Below are 24,657 nucleotides of genomic sequence, written 5' to 3' on the forward strand. Positions count from 1 at the left end.
TTTCTTCAATATCTTTAATTACTCTAAAAAAATTGGTATCATCAGCAAAAAGATACATATCAGATTTTACAATGTCTGGTAGATCGTTTACGAATATTACAAATAATAATGGTCCCAGGACTGACCCTTGTGGGATACCCGTTGTAACCTCTTTCCATTCAGATTTTGTGGAGTTTATTATCCCCCGCGAAACGCGTTTGCGGGGGATATTGATTTGGGCTCTGTCCATCCGTCCGTCCGTCCGTCCGTGCGTCCGTCCGAGTATCGTTTCCGGGCTATAACTCCTAAACCGTTCAACTTGGCTACACGAAACTTTCTGTACATGTTAGGCTAGTGCTCTAGTTGTGCCTTTTGCTAATGGGAACCTTTCATTTTCGATACTTTTTCTGTTACCATGGAAACTTATTCAAAAATACCATATTATTAAAGTTTCCTTTCTATTCCGGGCTATAACTCGAAAACTGTTCAACTTGGCTACACGAAACTTTCTGTACATGTTAGGCTAGTGCTCTAGTTGTGCCTTTTTCTAATGGGAACCTTTCATTTTCAATACTTTTTCTGTTACCATGGAAACTTATTAAAAAATACCATATTATTAAAGTTTCCTTTCTATTCCGGGCTATAACTCGAAAACCGTTCAACTTGGCTACACGAAACTTTCTGTACATGTTAGGCTAGTGCTCTAGTTGTGCCTTTTGCTAATGGGAACCTTTCATTTTCGATACTTTTTCTGTTACCATGGAAACTTATTCAAAAATACTATATTATTAAAGTTTCCTTTCTATTCCGGGCTATAACTCGAAAACCGTTCAACTTGGCTACACGAAACTTTCTGTACATGTTAGGCTAGTGCTCTAGTTGTGCCTTTTTCTAATGGGAACCTTCCATTTTCAATACTTTTTCTGTTACCATGGAAATTTATTAAAAAATACCATATTATTAAAGTTTCCTTTCTATTCCGGGCTATAATCGAAACCATTCAACTTTCTGTACATGTTAGGCTAGTGCTCTAGTTGTGCCTTTTGCTAATGGGAACCTTTCATTTTCGATACTTTTTCTGTTACTTTTAAATGTCATGTTACTGGAGAGCGGATATATTGTTGTATGAATTTATTCAAGGACAATACTAAGCTCTGTTCAAATAGTTAAACCTACATGGATGACAATGTCAAAATTTAAACTCTTAGTTACAATGAGCTTTATTTATTTTATGTTTGAGCTTTCATACACAACTGGGCGCGGGGGATAATGCCAAGCTTTGCGGCTCCTTGTTGTTACTTGTTGTTCTCTCCCTTCTAAAAAACTTGATATCCAGTTGATGATTTGGTCCGAAATGTTATATGATATCTTTATTATTCTTATTTTACTTATTTATCAATCTTCTGTGTGGCCCTGTATCAAAAGCCTATTGATATCCATATATATACAACCAATTACATGTCCATAGCTGCCATCAATTTATCTAGCACCTCCAATAGCTGCAGTGAGTAGATTGATCTGATATAAATCCATATTGTCTCGAAGAAAACAGTTCATTTGAACGCATATAGTTATTGATGTGCTCGCGAACAATAGTTTCCATAACCTTACATATAACGGTTGTAAGGCTAACTGGCCTGTAGTTTCCTGCTACCTTTTTATCTCCTTTTTTATGCATGGCACATACTCGGGCAAGCTTCCAGTCTTCAGGGATAATGCCCTCACGCAGAGTTTGGTTGAAGATTTGTGCTAATGGAATTGATATACTCTGGGCAGTCTTCTTTAGGAATTCTGGGTGCATTTCACTTTAACAATTCTTTGACCTGAGCCATTACATTATGCCAGTCCTGCTAGACTACATTGCTCTTCTTCGTCGTCATTAGACGTGATTCACAACTGTTACAATCTTTCCAACGTCTATTTAGTCTTCGCCAGGAAGACTCACCAAACAACTCGGCCCCCTACTAAATGTAGTTTCCAAAAGTATATTGCTGAAAACAGGATTTGGTCAAAGGCACCAAATGTAACTGTTAATAGAAGTGGGTAAATGTATAGCCAGGGTTCCAACCCTCAGAACACTAGCTGGATGCTCTACTAATTAAGTTACCTGGTCACATTTTACCCAATTCAGAAGCATTAAACATACAACCTCCATTTTCAGCTACATATTAGTGCACAGTGTGCTAGACCTGTATCGTATCAACATTCATCTATGCAGGTCTTGTTTTTCGCTGATATCATACAATGTTGGCACATGATCATCTAAGAGTTTCATAGCTGATAGATATTTAATTTTTTTCATTTGTTTTTCAGTACCTTTCCAAAAATAAATGGTATTTTTTTCAGTTTATCATAAATAAACAAAAACTAATCACCTTTTTATTTCCTTGCCTAACCCTTCGGCAAATTTCATTAAGCAACTGAATACAATTCTGTTCAACTTTTTATGGAATTGCAAAATTGATAAGATTAAAAGAGATGTAATAATCCAGCAATACCAGGAAGGTGGGCTAAAAATGGTTCATTTATCATCATATATTGAGTCTCTTAAGATAAGTTGGATCAGAAGAATTTTTATGTCGGAGAGTAAGTGGTTAAGTATACTGAAATCAGATATAAGCTTGAACTTATTGGCCAATTCTGGCAAAGAGTATTTAAAACAAATAAATAGCAAAAATCAGTTTTGGGTAGATGTTTTTAATGCATGGTATAATTTAAGAACAAAAATAGATAAGTGAAAGAGTAGCCAATCCTTACTTAAGACGCCATTATGGTTTAACAATGATCTATCTGTTGGAAATAAAGCAGTTTTTTATCGGAAATGGTTTGAAAAGGGAATAATGATAATTAATGATATATTGAAAAACAATATAGATTGTTCCTTTTTTTCATTTAATGAATTCTGTGTTAAACATGGCGCGATAACAAATTTTTTGGAATACCATGGGTTTATTACTAAGATAAAGAAGTACTTGAACAATTTGCATTTCCCGTTTGAAACATTACTATATCCATTTGTTCCATTACACCTTGAAATAATACTAAGTAAGAAAAAGGGTTCCAAAGACTTTTATAATGTACTTAAAGCAAACAACTGTCAAATAACTTCCCAAATTAAATGGGGTTTAAATTTTGATTATAACCATGATACTTGGGAGAAAATATATTCCCTTCCCTTCTGTTACAAAAAATACTAAGCTACAGTGGTTACAATATAGAATTAATCACCATGTCTTAACAACTAACTCCTACCTATACAAAGTTGGACTTGTTAATAATCCATGCTGTGATTTCTGCTTCAAGAAAGGGAGACAATCGTACATATTCTATGGGAATGTAGGGAAGTTCAAGATTTTTTTATAAGATTTGAGAATTTGCTATCTGCCTCAGTATTCCATTTGCTTTAAATAAGGAGGCTTTGCTATTCGGTTTTATTAATCAGAATGGTATTAATACCAGAATTGATAATGAAGTTTCTTTGTTTATTAAACAATATATATACAAAACTAAATGTTTACATAAAACTCTAAATATTTCAACATTAATTAACTCAATAAAAGATTACCATAAAGTTCAAAAAATTATTGCTTGTGGTAAAGGTGAACAAAGTGTTGACAAATTTACAATGGAATGGAGGAAATGGCAAAACTTAATTACATTAGACCTGAATTAGACATTGTCTGATGATACCTGACATTGGTAGATCTTCCTTTTTCCCCCTTCTTCCTTCGTTGTTAGCAGTCAATAATTATACTTGCAAACATTATTTCATTAGCTGTTACTATTTACACCAGTACTTACATTGATATTTCTTATTATATATGATTTACGTACAGTACAAGTATATGATACTGGTACACTGGTGTCTGTTCCAGATTATTGTCACATTTATTCAATATATAAGTATAATTCTTTAATGAATAATCTCTTGTTAATTATTCCATTTCATTATTGGCAACATATATTCCCCACCTCTCCCCACTTCTTACCCTCCAACCCATCCCTTTCCTATCTCCTTTTCCCCTCCCACCCATCCCGTTTCTGACTGTTCTTTCCTTTCCTAACTTCTCTCCTGTAAATGTAACATCTTATTATGAATTAGACATTGTCTGATGATACCTGACATTGGTAGATCTTCCTTTTTCCCCCTTCTTCCTTCGTTGTTAGCAGTCAATAATTATACTTGCAAACATTATTTCATTAGCTGTTACTATTTACACCAGTACTTACATTGGTATTTCTTATTATATATGATTTACGTACAGTACAAGTATATGATACTGGTACACTGGTGTCTGTTCCAGATTATTGTCACATTTATTCAATATGTAAGTATAATTCTTTAATGAATAATCTCTTGTTAATTATTCCATTTCATTATTGGCAACATATATTCCCCACCTCTCCCCACTTCTTACCCTCCAACCCATCCCTTTCCTATCTCCTTTTCCCCTCTCACCCATCCCGTTTCTGACTGTTCTTTCCTTTCCTAACTTCTCTCCTGTAAATGTAACATCTTGTCTCCCCCCCTGAATAAAAGTGTGTGTGGAAGGAATGAAAATAAAAACAAAAAGACAAATATTATATGTAATTATAATAAACACATCATGTATAATTTAGATATTCTAGTAAGAAAGTGTGAGGGTGTATGTAAGTATCAGGGAATGCGAGTTGTTTGTGTGTATGTGTGAGTGTGTGTGTGTTTGTGTGTATAGTGTGATGTGTGGGTGTTGTCTCGTTGTTAATGTTACATACATGTACAAAATTTGAAAAATAAAAAAATTATAAAAAAAAAATAGATAAACAAAAACCATTGACTTTACCCCATGTTTGAACCGGAAATAAACATGGCATATGATCTTGTGCAGTACAATCTATAATCCAATTTTAATCATATTATATTCAATTTCTTTAGCTGACCATTTAAAGTTCAATAGAAAAAACAAAACATTTGAACTATATATCAGTTTGCAATTTTTACAAATGTCAAACAAAAAAAATGCTGACAAATTTTCAAAGCAGACGGCGCTTGTCGCCATTCTTCCACAATGGCCCCTTTGTAACATGGTACCTCTGCATCTTAGATTAAAACTGAGATTTTATTAGAATTAGCATTGCCATTCCGTACTTTATATGTCCGAATAAGTTTGCTACTTTATTAAAATTACCGGAAATTATGTGCGCGCAAGATTATGTGCTGCGCAAGATCATGTTCCTTTCCTGTACTATCAAGTTATAACAAAACGAACACAAGTTGTCAATATTGATGTGACGAGCTGGTCATTACACAAAGAAGAAGAAAATCCTATGTTTTCAGATTCAAATAAAATAATTCAGATGAATCTTTTGCCCAGATATCTGAAAGCTGTCTTCCACCGTCCACAATGAGTCGATTATATGACACGGTGGAGCCAGCGGTGGTCGACGAAGACATGCTAAAGAGAGCTGTGGAAGAGCAAGGACCAAAGGATGAAGCAGGAAAAATTGCAAAATCAGAAGGAATTGATTTCGGAGACGTCTTATCTCTCAGATTGGATTTTTTAAGTAAGCAAAAGTATAGTGTTTCAGTACAAGTATAGTGTTTCAGTACAAGATTTTCCTGGTGTATGGTGTAGTAAATTTAGCGAAGGGAGTTTCTGTCCCTAAAATTAGACTGTCTTTCAAAATGTCTAGTGTAAGAGCTAGAATTTTTAACAAATATGTGTTACTCTAGTTTCAGTTATATGTAACAGAAGACTTTTTTTGGATATTATAATCATTTGATAACAAATCCACATGTCTTTAGTATATTCTAGGGAAATCTTTATATTGTATATGGGCTACCTGTTAAAACCATTTATATTTCATTTCAGATATTCTAAAGATTGACAATCTCTGGGAATTCACAGCATTAACCAAACTACAACTTGATAATAATATCATAGAGAAAATAGAAGGTTTGGATTGTCTTGTCAACCTGGTGTGGCTGGGTAAGGATGTTGTCATATCTACCGAAGTACAAAAAAATATAGATAAAAAAAAGGCTTCACCGTCAGATAAGTTTTAAATAATTTGCCTTAATAAATTGAAAGAAAATCAAATAAACTAAAAGCAATAATAATCATTTACCTGTCATTGTGTTAGAGTATTACCTTGCACAGTTCACTACATCGTCGGTTACCCACGTTAATCAGCCTATGGGCTGTTGGTTACCCACGTTAATCAGCCTATGATCTGTCGGTTACCCACGTTAATCAGCCTATGATCTGTTGATTACCCACGTTAATCAGCCTATGATCTGTCGGTTACCCACGTTAATCAGCCTATAATCTGTTGGTTACCCACGTTAATCAGCCTATAATCTGTTGGTTACCCACGTTAATCAGCCTATAATCTGTTGGTTACCCACGTTAATCAGCCTATAATCTGTTGGTTACCCACGTTAATCAGCCTATGATCTGTCGGTTACCCACGTTAATCAGCCTATGATCTGTCGGTTACCCACGTTAATCAGCCTATATCTGTTGGTTACCCACGTTAATCAGCCTATAATCTGTTGGTTACCCACGTTAATCAGCCTATAATCTGTTGGTTACCCACGTTAATCAGCCTATAATCTGTTGGTTACCCACGTTAATCAGCCTATAATCTGTTGGTTACCCACGTTAATCAGCCTATGATCTGTCGGTTACCCATGTTAATCAGCCTATGGGCTGTTGGTTACCCATGTTAATCAGCCTATGATCTGTTGGTTACCCACGTTTAATCAGCCTATGATCTGTTGGTTACCCACGTTAATCAGCCTATGATCTGTTGGTTACCCACGTTAATCAGCCTATAATCTGTTGGTTACCCACGTTAATCAGCCTATAATCTGTTGGTTACCCACGTTAATCAGCCTATGATCTGTCGGTTACCCATGTTAATCAGCCTATGATCTGTCGGTTACCCATGTTAATCAGCCTATGATCTGTCGGTTACCCACGTTAATCAGCCTATGATCTGTTGATTACCCACGTTAATCAGCCTATGATCTGTCGGTTACCCACGTTAATCAGCCTATAATCTGTTGGTTACCCACGTTAATCAGCCTATGATCTGTCGGTTACCCATGTTAATCAGCCTATGATCTGTCGGTTACCCATGTTAATCAGCCTGTGATCTGTTGGTTACCCACGTTAATCAGCCTATGATCTGTTGGTTACCCACATTAATCAGCCTATGATCTGTTGGTTACCCACGTTAATCAGCCTATGATCTGTCGGTTACCCACGTTAATCAGCCTATGATCTGTTGGTTACCCACATTAATCAGCCTATCATCTGTTGGTTACCCATGTTAATCAGCTTATGATCTGTCTGTTACCCATGTTAATCAGCCTATGATCTGTTGCTTACCCATGTTAATCAGCCTGTGATCTGTCGGTTACCCACGTTAATCAGCCTATGATCTGTTGTTTACCCACGTTAATCAGCCTATGATCTGTCGGTTACCCACGTTAATCAGCCTATCAGCCTATGATCTGTCGGTTACCCACGTTAATCAGCCTATGATCTGTCGGTTACCCATGTTAATCAGCCTGTGATCTGTCGGTTACCCACGTTAATCAGCCTATGATCTGTTGGTTACCATTGTTAATCAGCCTATGATCTGTCGTTTACCCACGTTAATCAGCCTATGATCTGTCGGTTACCCACGTTAATCAGCCTACGATCTGTCGGTTACCCATGTTAATCAGCCTATGATCTGTCGGTTACCCATGTTAATCAGCCTGTGATCTGTCGGTTACCCACGTTAATCAGCCTATGATATGTCGGTTACCCATGTTAATCAGCCTATGATCTGTCGGTTACCCACGTTAATCAGCCTATGATCTGTCGGTTACCCACGTTAATCAGCCTATGATCTGTCGGTTACCCACGTTAATCAGCCTATGATCTGTCGGTTACCCACGTTAATCAGCCTATGATCTGTGGTTACCCACGTTAATCAGCCTATGATCTGTCGGTTACCCATGTTAATCAGCCTATGATCTGTCGGTTACCCACGTTAATCAGCCTATGATCTGTTGGTTACCCACGTTAATCAGCCTATGATCTGTCGGTTACCCACGTTAATCAGCCTATGATCTGTCGTTACCCACGTTAATCAGCCTATGATCTGTCGGTTACCCATGTTAATCAGCCTATGATCTGTCGGTTACCCACGTTAATCAGCCTATGATCTGTCGGTTACCCACGTTAATCAGCCTATGATCTGTCGGTTACCCACGTTAATCAGCCTATGATCTGTTGGTTACCCACGTTAATCAGCCTATGATCTGTCGGTTACCCACGTTAATCAGCCTATGATCTGTCGGTTACCCACGTTAATCAGCCTATGATCTGTTGGTTACCCATGTTAATCAGCCTATGATCTGTTGGTTACCCACGTTAATCAGCCTATGATCTGTTGGTTACCCACGTTAATCAGCCTATGATCTGTTGGTTACCCACGTTAATCAGCCTATGATCTGTCGGTTACCCACGTTAATCAGCCTATGATCTGTCGGTTACCCATGTTAATCAGCCTATGATCTGTCGGTTACCCACGTTAATCAGCCTATGATCTGTTGGTTACCCACGTTAATCAGCCTATGATCTGTTGGTTACCCATGTTAATCAGCCTATGATCTGTCGGTTACCCATGTTAATCAGCCTATGATCTGTTGGTTACCCACGTTAATCAGCCTATGATCTGTTGGTTACCCACGTTAATCAGCCTATGATCTGTCGGTTACCCACGTTAATCAGCCTATGATCTGTCGGTTACCCACGTTAATCAGCCTATGATCTGTCGGTTACCCAGTTAATCAGCCTATGATCTGTCGGTTACCCACGTTAATCAGCCTATGATCTGTTGGTTACCCACGTTAATAATCAGCCTATGATCTGTCGTTACCCACGTTAATCAGCCTATGATCTGTCGGTTACCCACGTTAATCAGCCTATGATCTGTCGGTTACCCACGTTAATCAGCCTATGATCTGTTGGTTACCCACGTTAATCAGCCTATGATCTGTCGGTTACCCGTTAATCAGCCTATGATCTGTCGTTACCCACGTTAATCAGCCTATGATCTGTCGGTTACCCACGTTAATCAGCCTATGATCTGTCGTTTACCCATGTTAATCAGCCTATGATCTGTCGGTTACCCACGTTAATCAGCCTATGATCTGTCGGTTACCCACGTTAATCAGCCTATGATCTGTCGGTTACCCACGTTAATCAGCCTATGATCTGTCGGTTACCCACGTTAATCAGCCTATGATCTGTCGGTTACCCACGTTAATCAGCCTATGATCTGTCGGTTACCCACGTTAATCAGCCTATGATCTGTTGGTTACCCACGTTAATCAGCCTATGATCTGTCGGTTACCCACGTTAATCAGCCTATGATCTGTCGGTTACCCACGTTAATCAGCCTATGATCTGTTGGTTACCCATGTTAATCAGCCTATGATCTGTCGGTTACCCATGTTAATCAGCCTATGATCTGTCGGTTACCCACGTTAATCAGCCTATGATCTGTCGGTTACCCATGTTAATCAGCCTATGATCTGTCGGTTACCCACGTTAATCAGCCTGTGATCTGTCGGTTACCCATGTTAATCAGCCTATGATCTGTCGGTTACCCATGTTAATCAGCCTATGATCTGTCGGTTACCCACGTTAATCAGCCTATGATCTGTCGTTACCCACGTTAATCAGCCTATGATCTGTCGGTTACCCACGTTAATCAGCCTATGATCTGTCGGTTACCCACGTTAATCAGCCTATGATCTGTCGGTTACCCACGTTAATCAGCCTATGATCTGTGGTTACCCATGTTAATCAGCCTATGATCTGTCGGTTACCCATGTTAATCAGCCTATGATCTGTCGGTTACCCACGTTAATCAGCCTATGATCTGTCGGTTACCCACGTTAATCAGCCTATGATCTGTCGGTTACCCACGTTAATCAGCCTATGATCTGTCGGTTACCCACGTTAATCAGCCTATGATCTGTCGGTTACCCACGTTAATCAGCCTATGATCTGTCGGTTACCCACGTTAATCAGCCTATGATCTGTTGGTTACCCACGTTAATCAGCCTATGATCTGTCGGTTACCCACGTTAATCAGCCTATGATCTGTCGGTTACCCATGTTAATCAGCCTATGATCTGTTCGGTTACCCATGTTAATCAGCCTAATACATCTGTCGGTTACCCACGTTAATCAGCCTATGATCTGTTGGTTACCCACGTTAATCAGCCTATGATCTGTCGGTTACCCACGTTAATCAGCCTATGATCTGTCGGTTACCCACGTTAATCAGCCTATGATCTGTCGGTTACCCACGTTAATCAGCCTATGATCTGTCGGTTACCCACGTTAATCAGCCTATGATCTGTCGGTTACCCACGTTAATCAGCCTATGATCTGTCGGTTACCCACGTTAATCAGCCTATGATCTGTTGGTTACCCATGTTAATCAGCCTATGATCTGTCGGTTACCCATGTTAATCAGCCTATGATCTGTCGGTTACCCATGTTAATCAGCCTATGATCTGTCGGTTACCCACGTTAATCAGCCTATGATCTGTTGGTTACCCACGTTAATCAGCCTATGATCTGTTGGTTACCCATGTTAATCAGCCTATGATCTGTCGGTTACCCACGTTAATCAGCCTATGATCTGTCGGTTACCCACGTTAATCAGCCTATGATCTGTCGGTTACCCACGTTAATCAGCCTATGATCTGTCGGTTACCCACGTTAATCAGCCTATGATCTGTTGGTTACCCACATTAATCAGCCTATGATCTGTTGGTTACCCACGTTAATCAGCCTATGATCTGTCGGTTACCCACGTTAATCAGCCTATGATCTGTCGGTTACCCACGTTAATCAGCCTATGATCTGTCGGTTACCCACGTTAATCAGCCTATGATCTGTTGGTTACCCACGTTAATCAGCCTATGATCTGTCGGTTACCCACGTTAATCAGCCTATGATCTGTCGGTTACCCACGTTAATCAGCCTATGATCTGTCGGTTACCCACGTTAATCAGCCTATGATCTGTTGGTTACCCACGTTAATCAGCCTATGATCTGTCGGTTACCCATGTTAATCAGCCTATGATCTGTCGGTTACCCACGTTAATCAGCCTATGATCTGTCGGTTACCCATGTTAATCAGCCTATGATCTGTCGGTTACCCATGTTAATCAGCCTATGATCTGTCGGTTACCCACGTTAATCAGCCTATGATCTGTCGGTTACCCACGTTAATCAGCCTATGATCTGTCGGTTACCCACGTTAATCAGCCTATGTCTGTCGGTTACCCACGTTAATCAGCCTATGATCTGTCGGTTACCCATGTTAATCAGCCTATGATCTGTCGGTTACCCACGTTAATCAGCCTATGATCTGTCGGTTACCCACGTTAATCAGCCTATGATCTGTCGGTTACCCACGTTAATCAGCCTATGACTGTTACATTATCAGCCATGATCTGTTGTTACCCACGTTAATCAGCCTATGATCTGTCGGTTACCCACGTTAATCAGCCTATGATCTGTCGTTTACCCACGTTAATCAGCCTATGATCTGTCGGTTACCCACGTTAATCAGCCTATGATCTGTCGGTTACCCACGTTAATCAGCCTATGATCTGTCGGTTACCCACGTTAATCAGCCTATGATCTGTCGGTTACCCACGTTAATCAGCCTATGATCTGTCGGTTACCCACGTTAATCAGCCTATGATCTGTCGGTTACCCACGTTAATCAGCCTATGATCTGTCGGTTACCCACGTTAATCAGCCTATGATCTGTCGGTTACCCACGTTAATCAGCCTATGATCTGTCGGTTACCCACGTTAATCAGCCTATGATCTGTCGGTTACCCACGTTAATCAGCCTATGATCTGTCGGTTACCCATGTTAATCAGCCTATGATCTGTCGGTTACCCACGTTAATCAGCCTATGATCTGTCGGTTACCCACGTTAATCAGCCTATGATCTGTCGGTTACCCACGTTAATCAGCCTATGATCTGTCGGTTACCCACGTTAATCAGCCTATGGGCTGTCGGTTACCCACGTTAATCAGCCTATGGGCTGTCGGTTACCCATGTTAATCAGCCTATGATCTGTCGGTTACCCACGTTAATCAGCCTATGATCTGTTGGTTACCCACGTTAATCAGCCTATGATCTGTCGGTTACCCACGTTAAATCAGCCTATGATCTGTCGGTTACCCACGTTAATCAGCCTATGATCTGTCGGTTACCCACGTTAATCAGCCTATGATCTGTCGGTTACCCACGTTAATCAGCCTATGGGCTGTCGGTTACCCACGTTAATCAGCCTATGATCTGTCGGTTACCCACGTTAATCAGCCTATGATCTGTCGGTTACCCACGTTAATCAGCCTATGATCTGTCGGTTACCCACGTTAATCAGCCTATGATCTGTCGGTTACCCACGTTAATCAGCCTATGATCTGTTGGTTACCCACGTTAATCAGCCTATGATCTGTGTTACCCACGTTAATCAGCCTATGATCTGTTGTTACCCACATTAATCAGCCTATGATCTGTGGTTACCCACGTTAATCAGCCTATGATCTGTTGGTTACCCACATTAATCAGCCTATGATCTGTTGGTTACCCACGTTAATCAGCCTATGATCTGTCGGTTACCCACGTTAATCAGCCTATGATCTGTCGGTTACCCACGTTAATCAGCCTATGATCTGTCGGTTACCCACGTTAATCAGCCTATGATCTGTCGGTTACCCACGTTAATCAGCCTATGATCTGTCGGTTACCCATGTTAATCAGCCTATGATCTGTCGGTTACCCACGTTAATCAGCCTATGATCTGTCGGTTACCCACGTTAATCAGCCTATGATCTGTCGGTTACCCATGTTAATCAGCCTATGATCTGTCGGTTACCCATGTTAATCAGCCTATGATCTGTCGGTTACCCACGTTAATCAGCCTATGATCTGTTGGTTACCCACGTTAATAAGCCTATGGGCTGTCGGTTACCCACGTTAATCAGCCTATGATCTGTTGGTTACCCACGTTAATCAGCCTATGATCTGTTGGTTACCCACGTTAATCAGCCTATGATCTGTCGGTTACCCACGTTAATCAGCCTATGATCTGTTGGTTACCCACGTTAATCAGCCTATGATCTGTTGGTTACCCACGTTAATCAGCCTATGATCTGTCGGTTACCCACGTTAATCAGCCTATGATCTGTCGGTTACCCACGTTAATCAGCCTATGGGCTGTCGGTTACCCACGTTAATCAGCCTATGATCTGTCGGTTACCCACGTTAATCAGCCTATGATCTGTCGGTTACCCACGTTAATCAGCCTATGGGCTGTCGGTTACCCACGTTAATCAGCCTATGGGCTGTCGGTTACCCATGTTAATCAGCCTATGATCTGTCGGTTACCCATGTTAATCAGCCTATGATCTGTTGATTACCCACGTTAATCAGCCTATCATCTGTCGGTTACCCATGTTAATCAGCCTATGATCTGTCGTTTACCCACGTTATTCAGCCTATGGGATGTCGGTTACCCATGTAATCAGCTTATGATCTGTCGGTTACCCACATTAATCAGCCTATCATCTGTCGGTTACCCATGTTAATCAGCCTATGATCTGTCGGTTACCCACGTTAATCAGCCTATGATCTGTCGGTTACCCACGTTAATCAGCCTATGATCTGTCGGTTACCCACGTTAATCAGCCTATGATCTGTCGGTTACCCACGTTAATCAGCCTATGGGCTGTCGGTTACCCACGTTAATCAGCCTATGATCTGTCGGTTACCCACGTTAATCAGCCTATGATCTGTCGGTTACCCACGTTAATCAGCCTATGATCTGTTGGTTACCCACATTAATCAGCCTATGATCTGTTGGTTACCCACGTTAATCAGCCTATGATCTGTTGATTACCCACATTAATCAGCCTATGATCTGTTGATTACCCACGTTAATCAGCCTATGATCTGTCGGTTACCCACGTTAATCAGCCTATGATCTGTCGGTTACCCACATTAATCAGCCTATGATCTGTCGGTTACCCACGTTAATCAGCCTATGATCTGTCGGTTACCCACGTTAATCAGCCTATGATCTGTCGGTTACCCACGTTAATCAGCCTATGATCTGTTGGTTACCCACGTTAATCAGCCTATGATCTGTTGGTTACCCACGTTAATCAGCCTATAATCTTTGATTACCCACATTAATCAGCCTATGATCTGTTGGTTACCCACGTTAATCAGACTATGGCTGTCGGTTACCCACGTTAATCAGACTATGGGCTGTCGGTTACAAACGTTAATCAGCCTATGATCTGTTGGTTACCCACGTTAATCAGCCTATGATCTGTCGGTTACCCATGTTAATCAGCCTATGATCTGTCGGTTACCCACGTTAATCAGCCTATGGGCTGTCGGTTACCCACGTTAATCAGCCTATGATCTGTTGGTTACCCACGTTAATCAGCCTATGATCTGTCGGTTACCCACGTTAATCAGCCTATGATCTGTCGGTTACCCACGTTAATCAGCCTATGATCTGTCGGTTACCCACGTTAATCAGCCTATGATCTGTTGGTTACCCACGTTAATCAGCCTATGATCTGTCGGTTACCCACGTTAATCAGCCTATGATCTGTCGGTTACCCACGTTAATCAGCCTATGATCTGTCGGTTACCCACGTTAATCAGCCTATGATCTGTCGGTTACCCACGTTAATCAGCCTATGATCTGTCGGTTACCCACGTTTAATCAGCCTATGATCTGTCGGTTACCCATGTTAATCAGCCTATGATCTGTCGGTTACCCACGTTAATCAGCCTATGATCTGTCGGTTACCCATGTTAATCAGCCTATGATCTGTTGATTACCCAGGTTAATCAGCCTATGATCTGTTGGTTACCCACGTTAATCAGCCTATGATCTGTTGGTTACCCACGTTAATCAGCCTATGATCTGTTGGTTACCCATGTTAATCAGCCTATGATCTGTCGGTTACCCATGTTAATCAGCCTATGATCTGTCGGTTACCCACGTTAATCAGCCTATGATCTGTCGGTTACCCACGTTAATCAGCCTATGATCTGTCGGTTACCCACGTTAATCAGCCTATGGGCTGTCGGTTACCCACGTTAATCAGCCTATGATCTGTCGGTTACCCACGTTAATCAGCCTATGATCTGTCGGTTACCCACGTTAATCAGCCTATGATCTGTTGATTACCCACGTTAATCAGCCTATGATCTGTCGGTTACCCACGTTAATCAGCCTGTGGGCTGGGTTACCCACGTTTAATCAGCCTATGATCTGTCGGTTACCCACGTTAATCAGCCTATGATCTGTCGTTTACCCACGTTTATCAGCCTATGATCTATCGGTTACCCACGTTAATCAGCCTATGGCTGTCGGTTACCCATGTTTAATCAGCCTATGATCTGTCGGTTACCCACGTTAATCAGCCTATGATCTGTCGTTACCCAGTTAATCAGCCTATGATCTGTTGGTTACCCACGTTAATCAGCCTATGATCTGTCGGTTACCCACGTTAATCAGCCTATGATCTGTTGGTTACCCACGTTAATCAGCCTATCATCTGTCGGTTACCCATGTTAATCAGCCTATGATCTGTCGGTTACCCACGTTAATTAATCAGCCTATGATCTGTACCCATTTAAATCAGCCGGTTCGGTTAACCCATGTTAATCAGCCTATGGATCTGTCAGTTATCAACCTATGATCTGTTGGTTACCCACGTTTATCAGTTACCCACTATGATCTGTCGGTTACCCACGTTTACCCACGTTAATCAGCCTATGTTACCCACAGTTTTCGGAAATTTTGACTAATCAGCAATGACTTAGCACTTTGGGAGAAGGATAAAAACCAAACATGGCGACCTCCATTGATCTTATGAAGGGTGTACCTTAGATGTGAAGCTGAAAGATTTCCAGAATCAAGCCCTTATTGATAGGAAGATGTTTATCTGTCTGTAAAAAACCAGCATTCCTGTTCAGTGTACCGTGAGGCGACTCATACGGGTGTGAGTCATGTTACCGTTAGGAGAGAGCAATGTGACTTTCTGAATTCTGTTGGATGTAAGTGCTTACATTACATTGGTAAGGACTGTCATCTCGACTTTCACCAAATAAACCTTGTATTGTAAGATACTGACTGTATCTCTATATACCCCACCCCTTGACCTAATATTAGCTTTAAGTAGCACTGACAGTTTCAGCAATGTACTTGAGGTAGCAGTGAACTATACAAGGTACATTAATTCTACTTGGTGGGTGTAATCATCAATATTGTCACCTACATGACTGTAACAAAAGATCAAATGTACACGGTAAAACAAAAACAAACTTGTAGCAAATACATTGCCTTAAGAGAAAAAAAGAGAGAGAAAAGCAACATTGTGAATTATGGTAAAATCTCCCATGGCAAGTTGGAATCTGTAATGTTGACTATGAATAAGTTCAAGATCATCACTTAAGATGTCTGTATGATTACCGTAAACATCAAAGTTATAGCAGTTTTTTTGAGAAAAAAAAATCCTGAAAATACAGGTTATTAATTACTAAGATAAGTTGTTATACATGTACTTTGAATAAAATTAACATAAATTATTATTTTGTGTTTATGTAGACCTGTCCTTCAATAACATTGAAGTGATTGAGGGACTCAATGCACTGACCAAGCTGGAGGATTTAACATTGTACAACAACAGAATAGCCACACTGGAAAACATGGACACACTTTTAAATCTTCACGTTTTCTCCATTGGAAACAACATGCTGACAGAACTTGGAAATGTAGGTTAAACGGAAATTAACTTCTAATTGAGATACATTTCACAAATCAAAACATTTTTATTGAAATATTTTTCAACCTGGCCTTCATTTTGATATTAGATTTACTTTAAAGTAATGCCATCAATTGTTACTATTTCAGCTCTTATATCTGAGACGGTTTAAAGAAATGAAAACCTTAAACCTTGCTGGAAACCCATTCTGTAAGCAGAACGGCTACAAGCAGTATGTGATTGCTTTCCTGTCAGGTATCGATTTCCTGGATTACCGTTTGGTAGACAAACAGTCGGTAAGTAGATAAGTATGAATGCATTAGTTTACCATGCTGAGATGAGGACAAATAAGTTTTTTTTCAAGTGTATGATTTTGACTTTCATTCTTTCAAGGTTATAAGGTGTCACACATGCTAAAATTTTAAAACCAATTTCTTGTCAATATCTGATATTTAGAGGCCTGATAGTGGAGTAGCATGATGAGATGAAAGATAATAAATTTGGTTAAATTGAACAACCTTGACCTCCATTCAGGGTCACAGAAGTCAAAAACTTGCTGATATTGGGCTATAACCTTGAACTTTATTCTAGGTAAAAAACCTGGGTGTTTATTGTACCAGGGTACCTTGTAAAACCTGGGTGTTTAGTATGTACCACGGTACCTTGTAGAACCTGGGTGTTTAGTATGTACAGTGGACCCTCGATAATCCGAACACCTCCGTTCCCAGCCTAAACCGTCCGGATTACGAGTTTTCCGGACTGCCGAATTCCGTGTTCTTAGTCAATTAAATTGTCACGTACGAGTTACTCCCCTTGACCTTGTAATCGATGGCAGGCTTTTATGTAATATACCTGTAGTTACAATTAAATACTTCGTTTTGGTTATGTTTAATAGGTATTTTTATATATCATTTACGTTAAGAGTATTAAATAAACGTTTTTAGCTCACCTGGCCCGAAGGGCCGGTGAGCTTATGTCATGGCGCGGCGTCCGTCGTCCGTCCGTCCGTCCGTCGTCGTCCGTCCGTCCATCCGTCCGTCAACATTTCCTTTAAATCGCTACTAGTCAAAGAGTTCTGCATGGATTGTAACCAAATTTGGCCACAAACATCCTTGGGGGAAGGGGAACAGAACTTGTATAAATTTTGGCTCTGACCCCCCGGGGGCAGGAGGGGCGGGGCCCAATAGGGGTAATAGAGGTTAATCCTTTAAATCGCTACTAGTCATAGAGTTCTACATGAATTGTAACCAAATTCGGCCAGAAACATCCTTGGGGGAAGGGGAACAGAACTTGTATAAATTTTGACTCTGGTTCCCCTGGGGGCAGGAGGGGCGGGGCCCAATAGGGGAAATAGAGGTAAATCCTTTAAATCGCTACTAGTCATAGAGTTCTGAATGGAATGTAACCAAATTTGGCCAGAAACATCCTTGGGGGAAGGGAAACAGAACTTGTATAAATTTTGGCTCTGGTCCCCCGGGGGCAGGACGGGTGATGCCCAATAGGGGAAATAGAGGTAAATCCTTTAAATCGCTACTTGTCATAGAGTTCTGAATGGAATGTAACTAAATTTGGCCACAAACATCCTTGGGGGAAGGGGAACAGAACTTGTATAAATTTTGGCTCTGATCCCCCGGGGGCAGGAGGGGCGGGGCCCAATAGGGGAAATAGAGGTAAATCCTTTAAATCGCTACTTGTCGTAGAGTTCTGAATGGAATGTAACTAAATTTGGCCACAAACATCCTTGGGGGAAGGGGAACAGAACTTGTATAAATTTTGGCTCTGACCCCCCGGGGGCAGGAGGGGCGGGGCCCAATAGGGGTAATAGAGGTAAATCCTTTAAATCGCTACTTGTCATAGAGTTCTGAATGGAATGTAACCAAATTTGGCCACAAACATCCTTGGGGGAAGGGGAACAGAACTTGTATAAATTTTGGCTCTGACCCCCCGGGGGCAGGAGGGGCGGGGCCCAATAGGGGTAATAGAGGTTAATCCTTTAAATCGCTACTAGTCATAGAGTTCTACATGAATTGTAACCAAATTCGGCCACAAACATCCTTGGGGGAAGGGGAACAGAACTTGTATAAATTTTGACTCTGGTTCCCAGGGGGCAGGAGGGGCGGGGCCCAATAGGGGAAATAGAGGTAAATCCTTTAAATCGCTACTAGTCATAGAGTTCTGAATGGAATGTAACCAAATTTGGCCACAAACATCCTTGGGGGAAGGGGAACAGAACTTGTATAAATTTTGGCTCTGGTCCCCCGGGGGCAGGAGGGGTGATGCCCAATAGGGGAAATAGAGGTAAATCCTTTAAATCGCTACTTGTCATAGAGTTCTGAATGGAATGTAACTAAATTTGGCCACAAACATCCTTGGGGGAAGGGGAACAGAACTTGTATAAATTTTGGCTCTGATCCCCCGGGGGCAGGAGGGGCGGGGCCCAATAGGGGAAATAGAGGTAAATCCTTTAAATCGCTACTTGTCGTAGAGTTCTGAATGGAATGTAACTAAATTTGGCCACAAACATCCTTGGGGGAAGGGGAACAGAACTTGTATAAATTTTGGCTCTGACCCCCGGGGGCAGGAGGGGCGGGGCCCAATAGGGGTAATAGAGGTAAATCCTTTAAATCGCTTCTTGTCATAGAGCTCTGAATGGAATGTAACCAAATTTGGCCACAAACATCCTTTGGGGAAGGGGAACAGAACTTGTATAAATTTTGGCTCTGGTCCTCCGGGGGCAGGAGGGGCGGGGCCCAATAGGGGAAATAGAGGTAAATCCTTTAAATCGCTACTTGTAATAGAGTTCTACATGAATTGTAACCAAATTCTGCCACAAACATCCTTGGGGGAAGGGGAACAGAACTTGTATAAATTTTGACTCTGGTCCCCAGGGGGCAGGAGGGGCGGGGCCCAATAGGGGAAATAGAGGTAAATCCTTTAAATCGCTACTAGTCATAGAGTTCTGAATGTAATGTAACCAAATTTGGCCACAAACATCCTTGGGGGAAGGGGAACAGAACTCGTATAAATTTTGACTCTGGCCCCCCGAGGGCAGGACGGGTGGTGCCCAATAGGGGAAATAGAGGTAAATCCTATAAATCACTTCTTGTCCTAGAGTTTTGTTTGGATTGTGACCAAATTTGGCCATAAACATCCTTGGGGGAAGGGGAACAGGACTTGTATAAATTTTGGCTCTGACCCCCTGGGGGCGGGAGGGGTGGGGCCCAATAGGGGATTTAGAGGTTAATATTAAAATTCCTTCAGAAAAGAAACAATGAACCTGTATTCAGAACATTACTTGGCATTACAAACCAGGTGAGCGATACAGGCCCTCTGGGCCTCTTGGTCTTTTTCAAAATACGAAACCTAAAGCCAAAGTTTATTGTATACTATGTATGTACATATAGCTACGTATCCCATTCTTGATCTGTCGTACGGCAAATTGCCTAACCAAGGATCAACATCATCTACGTTCTTTGCATAAAAAAAAAACTATGATAACAAATAGTTGTGAACATTTTAGGAACACATATAATTGTTATTTTGTATAATGGTTGTTTTTAATGACAATTTCTACAAGTCTTTGCTTTCTGACTTACAGACGTGTGTAACAACCACGCGCCCGTTCACGTCTAACTTCGTGCACAATGTCACACATGTGTAAATGGCATGTGCTGTAGCCTTTATATCTTATACCACAGACAATGAATTCGAATAGATTCACATAAATTTAAAGTTCTTATTAATTTTGTGAGTATATTATCTCACTTAATTGTATCCGATACTCATAGCGATATATTCTGCATGCGAAACCAGTAAGGTATCTAAAGCATACGTACCCGTACCCAAGCTCTAACTTCATGTTTAAAAGCGTGTGTCTAAAAATATATTGTGTATCTCAATTACAACACTGAAGTTTGATCTCCTATAGAAAACTAATGAACCGTTACATGACTGCATGTACCTGTGTGAAAGGTGTTTAGGTAAACGCCCGTGGCTATGACCTGGCAGCCGTCGTTATGACAACCTACTCAGTGTCAAGTGATAGTGTGTATTGTACACATGACTATAGCTGGCCTTGGATTTTCTCGGCATGTGGCGACAACAATTGTCTGGATTATTGCGGGAATTTATTAACGAAAATTACATTCTGTTCCCAAAATGCAGTTCGGATTCGGAATACGAATTTCCGGACTAGTGAGTATAAATAACGTTACGGAAGTCCGTTCCCTGACATTTCCGTCCGGATTGTGAGTTTTCCGGACTATCGGCGTCCGGATTATCGCGGGTCCACTGTACCAGGGTACCTTGTAAAACCTGGGTGTTTAGTATGTACCAGGGTACCTTGTAAAACCTGGGTGTTTAGTATGTACCAGGATACCTTGTAAAACCTGGGTGTTTAGTATGTACCAGGGTAAGGGGCCGCGGTGGCCGAGTGGTTAAGATGTCCCGACATATTACCACAAGCCCTCCACCTCTGGGATGCGGGTTCGAATCCCATGTGGGGCAGTTGCCAGGTACTGACCGCTGGTTGGTGGTTTTTCTCCGGGTACTCCGGCTTTCCTCCACCAACAAACCTGGCACGTCCTTACATGACCCTGGCTGTTAATAGGACGTAAAAATAAACAAACCAAACCAAACCAAAATGTACCAGGGTACCTTGTAGAACCTGGGTGTTTAGTATGTACCAGGGTACCTTGTAGAACCTGGGTGTTTAGTATGTACCAGGGTACCTTGTAGAACCTGGGTGTTTAGTATGTACCAGGGTACCTTGTAAAACCTAGGTGTTTAGTATGTACCAGGGTACCTTGTAAAACCTGGGTGTTTAGTATGTACCAGGGTACCTTGTAAAACCTGGGTGTTTATTGTACCAGGGTACCTTGTAAAACCTGGGTGTTTAGTATGTACCAGGGTACCTTGTAAAACCTGGGTGTTTAGTATGTACAAGGGTACCTTGTAAAACCTGGGTGTTTAGTATGTACCAGGGTACCTTGTAAAACCTGGGTGTTTAGTATGTACCAGGGTACCTTGTAGAACCTGGGTGTTTAGTATGTACCAGGGTACCTTGTAGAACCTGGGTGTTTAGTTTGTACCAGGATACCTTGTAGAACCTGGGTGTTTATTGTACCAGGATACCTTGTAAAACCTGGGTGTTTATTGTACCAGGATACCTTGTAAAACCTGGGTGTTTATTGTACCAGGGTACCTTGTAAAACCTGGGTGTTTAGTATGTACCAGGATACCTTGTAGAACCTGGGTGTTTATATTGTACCAGGATACCTTGTAAAACCTGGGTGTTTATTGTACCAGGATACCTTGTAGAACCTGGGTGTTTATTGTACCAGGGTACCTTGTAAAACCTGGGTGTTTAGTATGTACCAGGGTACCTTGTAAAACCTGGGTGTTTAGTATGTACCAGGGTACCTTGTAGAACCTGGGTGTTTATTGTACCAGGGTACCTTGTAAAACCTGGGTGTTTAGTATGTACCAGGGTACCTTGTAAAACCTGGGTGTTTAGTATGTACCAGGGTACCTTGTAAAACCTGGGTGTTTAGTATGTACCAGGGTACCTTGTAAAACCTGGGTGTTTAGTATGTACCAGGGTACCTTGTAAAACCTGGGTGTTTAGTATGTACCAGGGTACCTTGTAGAACCTGGGTGTTTAGTATGTACCAGGGTACCTTGTAAAACCTGGGTGTTTATTGTACCAGGGTACCTTGTAAAACCTGGGTGTTTAGTATGTACCAGGGTACCTTGTAAAACAATAATAATTAAGATTTCTGTCTACTTTGTCCTGTGGTTATGAAACGTCACTCAACAAATTGATCATAAAACAGAGAGAAGATGCTATGGAAAAACACATGATTCAGAGAGAAGAAATGTTACACAATGAGAAACAAGCAGAACTCAAGCAGGAGGAAGAAGTCAAGAACAAGCAGCAACTGGAACTCCATAAGGTAAAAAGGACTAATACCATATTTGATCCAATAGGAGCCCCCATTCCTATTTAAGCACTTCCCCTTTTTTAGGCACTTATCAAATTAAATGCAGCCTGAAATATAAAAACTGTGTAGGTTTCTCTATTGATTTGTTTTGCAAACTGATTTCTGGGTGACCACTAGTTTTTTTCAATATTTAAGCATCCTGGGTGCTTATTAGGTCAAATAGGGTATCTTAAAAGAGAACTGGAATTCCTTAAAAATCTACAGATATAACTTTACATAATGGTTTTTATATATATAATATATATAGTAAAAAATCAAAGTTTTAATATATATAATATATATAGTAAAAAATCAACGTATTTTGCAAAGGTATAGATATAAAAAGAAGAAAACTCGAGACTTGGTAGTGTGGAGGGTTTTACTAATCTGTTTCCTTATTGTCCCCTACAGGCAGCCTATGTAGAACTGATGGATGGACCACACCTGTTTGAGATGATGTATGTTGAAGACTCAGAGGGACAGAAGTTGAGCGAGATGCCAGGCATCGAGGATCTTCTACAAACATATCCTTTTATTTACATTGTCTTATCATTTAGTACTAAGCTTAAATCTATTGTTTTTTGACACCATCTCACTTTTTACCTTGAATCGAACAGTGTCCCGTTTGAGTTTAAGCCAGAGATACTCTGGCGCTGACACCAGACTTAGACATTATGACAGATGATGTCTGGTGTAGGGCCAGAGCGTAGTGCTATATCAAACAGTGTCGGCTAGTTCTACCAAACAAGTCTGGTGTCAGGGACAGAGTATCTGGGGCTACTTTGAGGTATGCTTTGGGTTTTGTCCCCTGGTCACAACATACCACCAATTGAAATATTCTAGTCTATTAAAGTGGTAGGGACGACTGGTTTTCCCATTGTCAGTATAATATGTGATCAGGTAGGGAGAGCAGATATACACACACAACACATTGCAATAACAGCCAACCAAGGTTCAAATTTTTTTAAGTTTTCAAGATAAAAAATATTGAAAACAAGTAACTTTACCCCATAAAATACATTTAAAATGCTATAGTTCAAATGTTTGATTACATGACAATTTCTGTGGTAAATGAGTTTATCTTTGTAGTTAGTACTTCAGTTGTCGTGTAGTGAGAGGGTTTGAGTTACAAAATGTATTGATGTCTGAATGAAGCACAAATCAAATGTATATGTTCAGAATTTTTATCTGAACTCATCATGCGACAAGAGGTTACAACAAAGGAGATCGAATTTGAAACTCATTTCTAAATAAGAACTAAATTATCTCCCTTAGACTGTTAAGCTCATCTTGCAACACAGATACAAAACATGGTTACCCTGCGAAAAGTAATTTTTATTAATGTCTGTCAAAAACTAATATCTGAAAATGTTATATTCCTTAACGATACTCACTTTTAAGGATAAATTTGTTGCCATTTGCCATCAAATGTTTGAGTATGGCTTGAAGGAACACGAAAAGCGTGACTCGGAAGTGAAACAGTTCTGGGAATGTGTAGAGGACGCTAAACAGGAAAATAAAAACCTAGGGATGCATGCCATCAACAACTTTATGGTCGTCAAGAAGAGGGTAAGTCAATAAATCATTTTCTCTCCTACCAACAGGTGTAATACTGGCTGGTCTATGGCAATACACCCATGTCTCCGGAGGCTGTATTGCAGGGTTGAAATGGCTACCCATGCAATAAAGCCTCGTGATGTCACAGCGTTAACAAAATTACTATTTTTTTGGTACAATTTTAACATTTTTATAAATTGCAATAAAACATTGAGGTATGACAGAAAAATACTCTTTCATACATGGATATGAAGGATAGGGA

General features: G+C 40.7%; 1 protein-coding gene across 2 annotated transcripts in view; it reads left to right on the forward strand.

The window, feature by feature from the left end:
* The window catches only part of LOC138324139 (dynein regulatory complex subunit 3-like), a 31,913-nt gene that overhangs the window by 2,365 nt on the left and 4,891 nt on the right, over positions 1-24,657 (forward strand). Inside the window, exons 2-9 of one of the 2 annotated variants that reach the window (XM_069269225.1) lie at positions 4,284-4,307; positions 5,334-5,523; positions 5,832-5,948; positions 16,701-16,867; positions 17,007-17,153; positions 22,692-22,811; positions 23,250-23,360; positions 24,231-24,407. In XM_069269225.1, the coding sequence (XP_069125326.1) occupies positions 5,364-5,523; positions 5,832-5,948; positions 16,701-16,867; positions 17,007-17,153; positions 22,692-22,811; positions 23,250-23,360; positions 24,231-24,407 (999 nt within the window). In that variant the 5' untranslated portion in view covers positions 4,284-4,307; positions 5,334-5,363. The remainder of the gene's footprint in view (positions 1-4,283; positions 4,308-5,333; positions 5,524-5,831; positions 5,949-16,700; positions 16,868-17,006; positions 17,154-22,691; positions 22,812-23,249; positions 23,361-24,230; positions 24,408-24,657) is intronic. The other variant, XM_069269224.1, reaches the window with a different exon arrangement.

The sequence above is a fragment of the Argopecten irradians genome, chromosome 5 (assembly GCF_041381155.1).
Source record: "Argopecten irradians isolate NY chromosome 5, Ai_NY, whole genome shotgun sequence".
Lineage (NCBI taxonomy): Eukaryota > Metazoa > Mollusca > Bivalvia > Pectinida > Pectinidae > Argopecten > Argopecten irradians.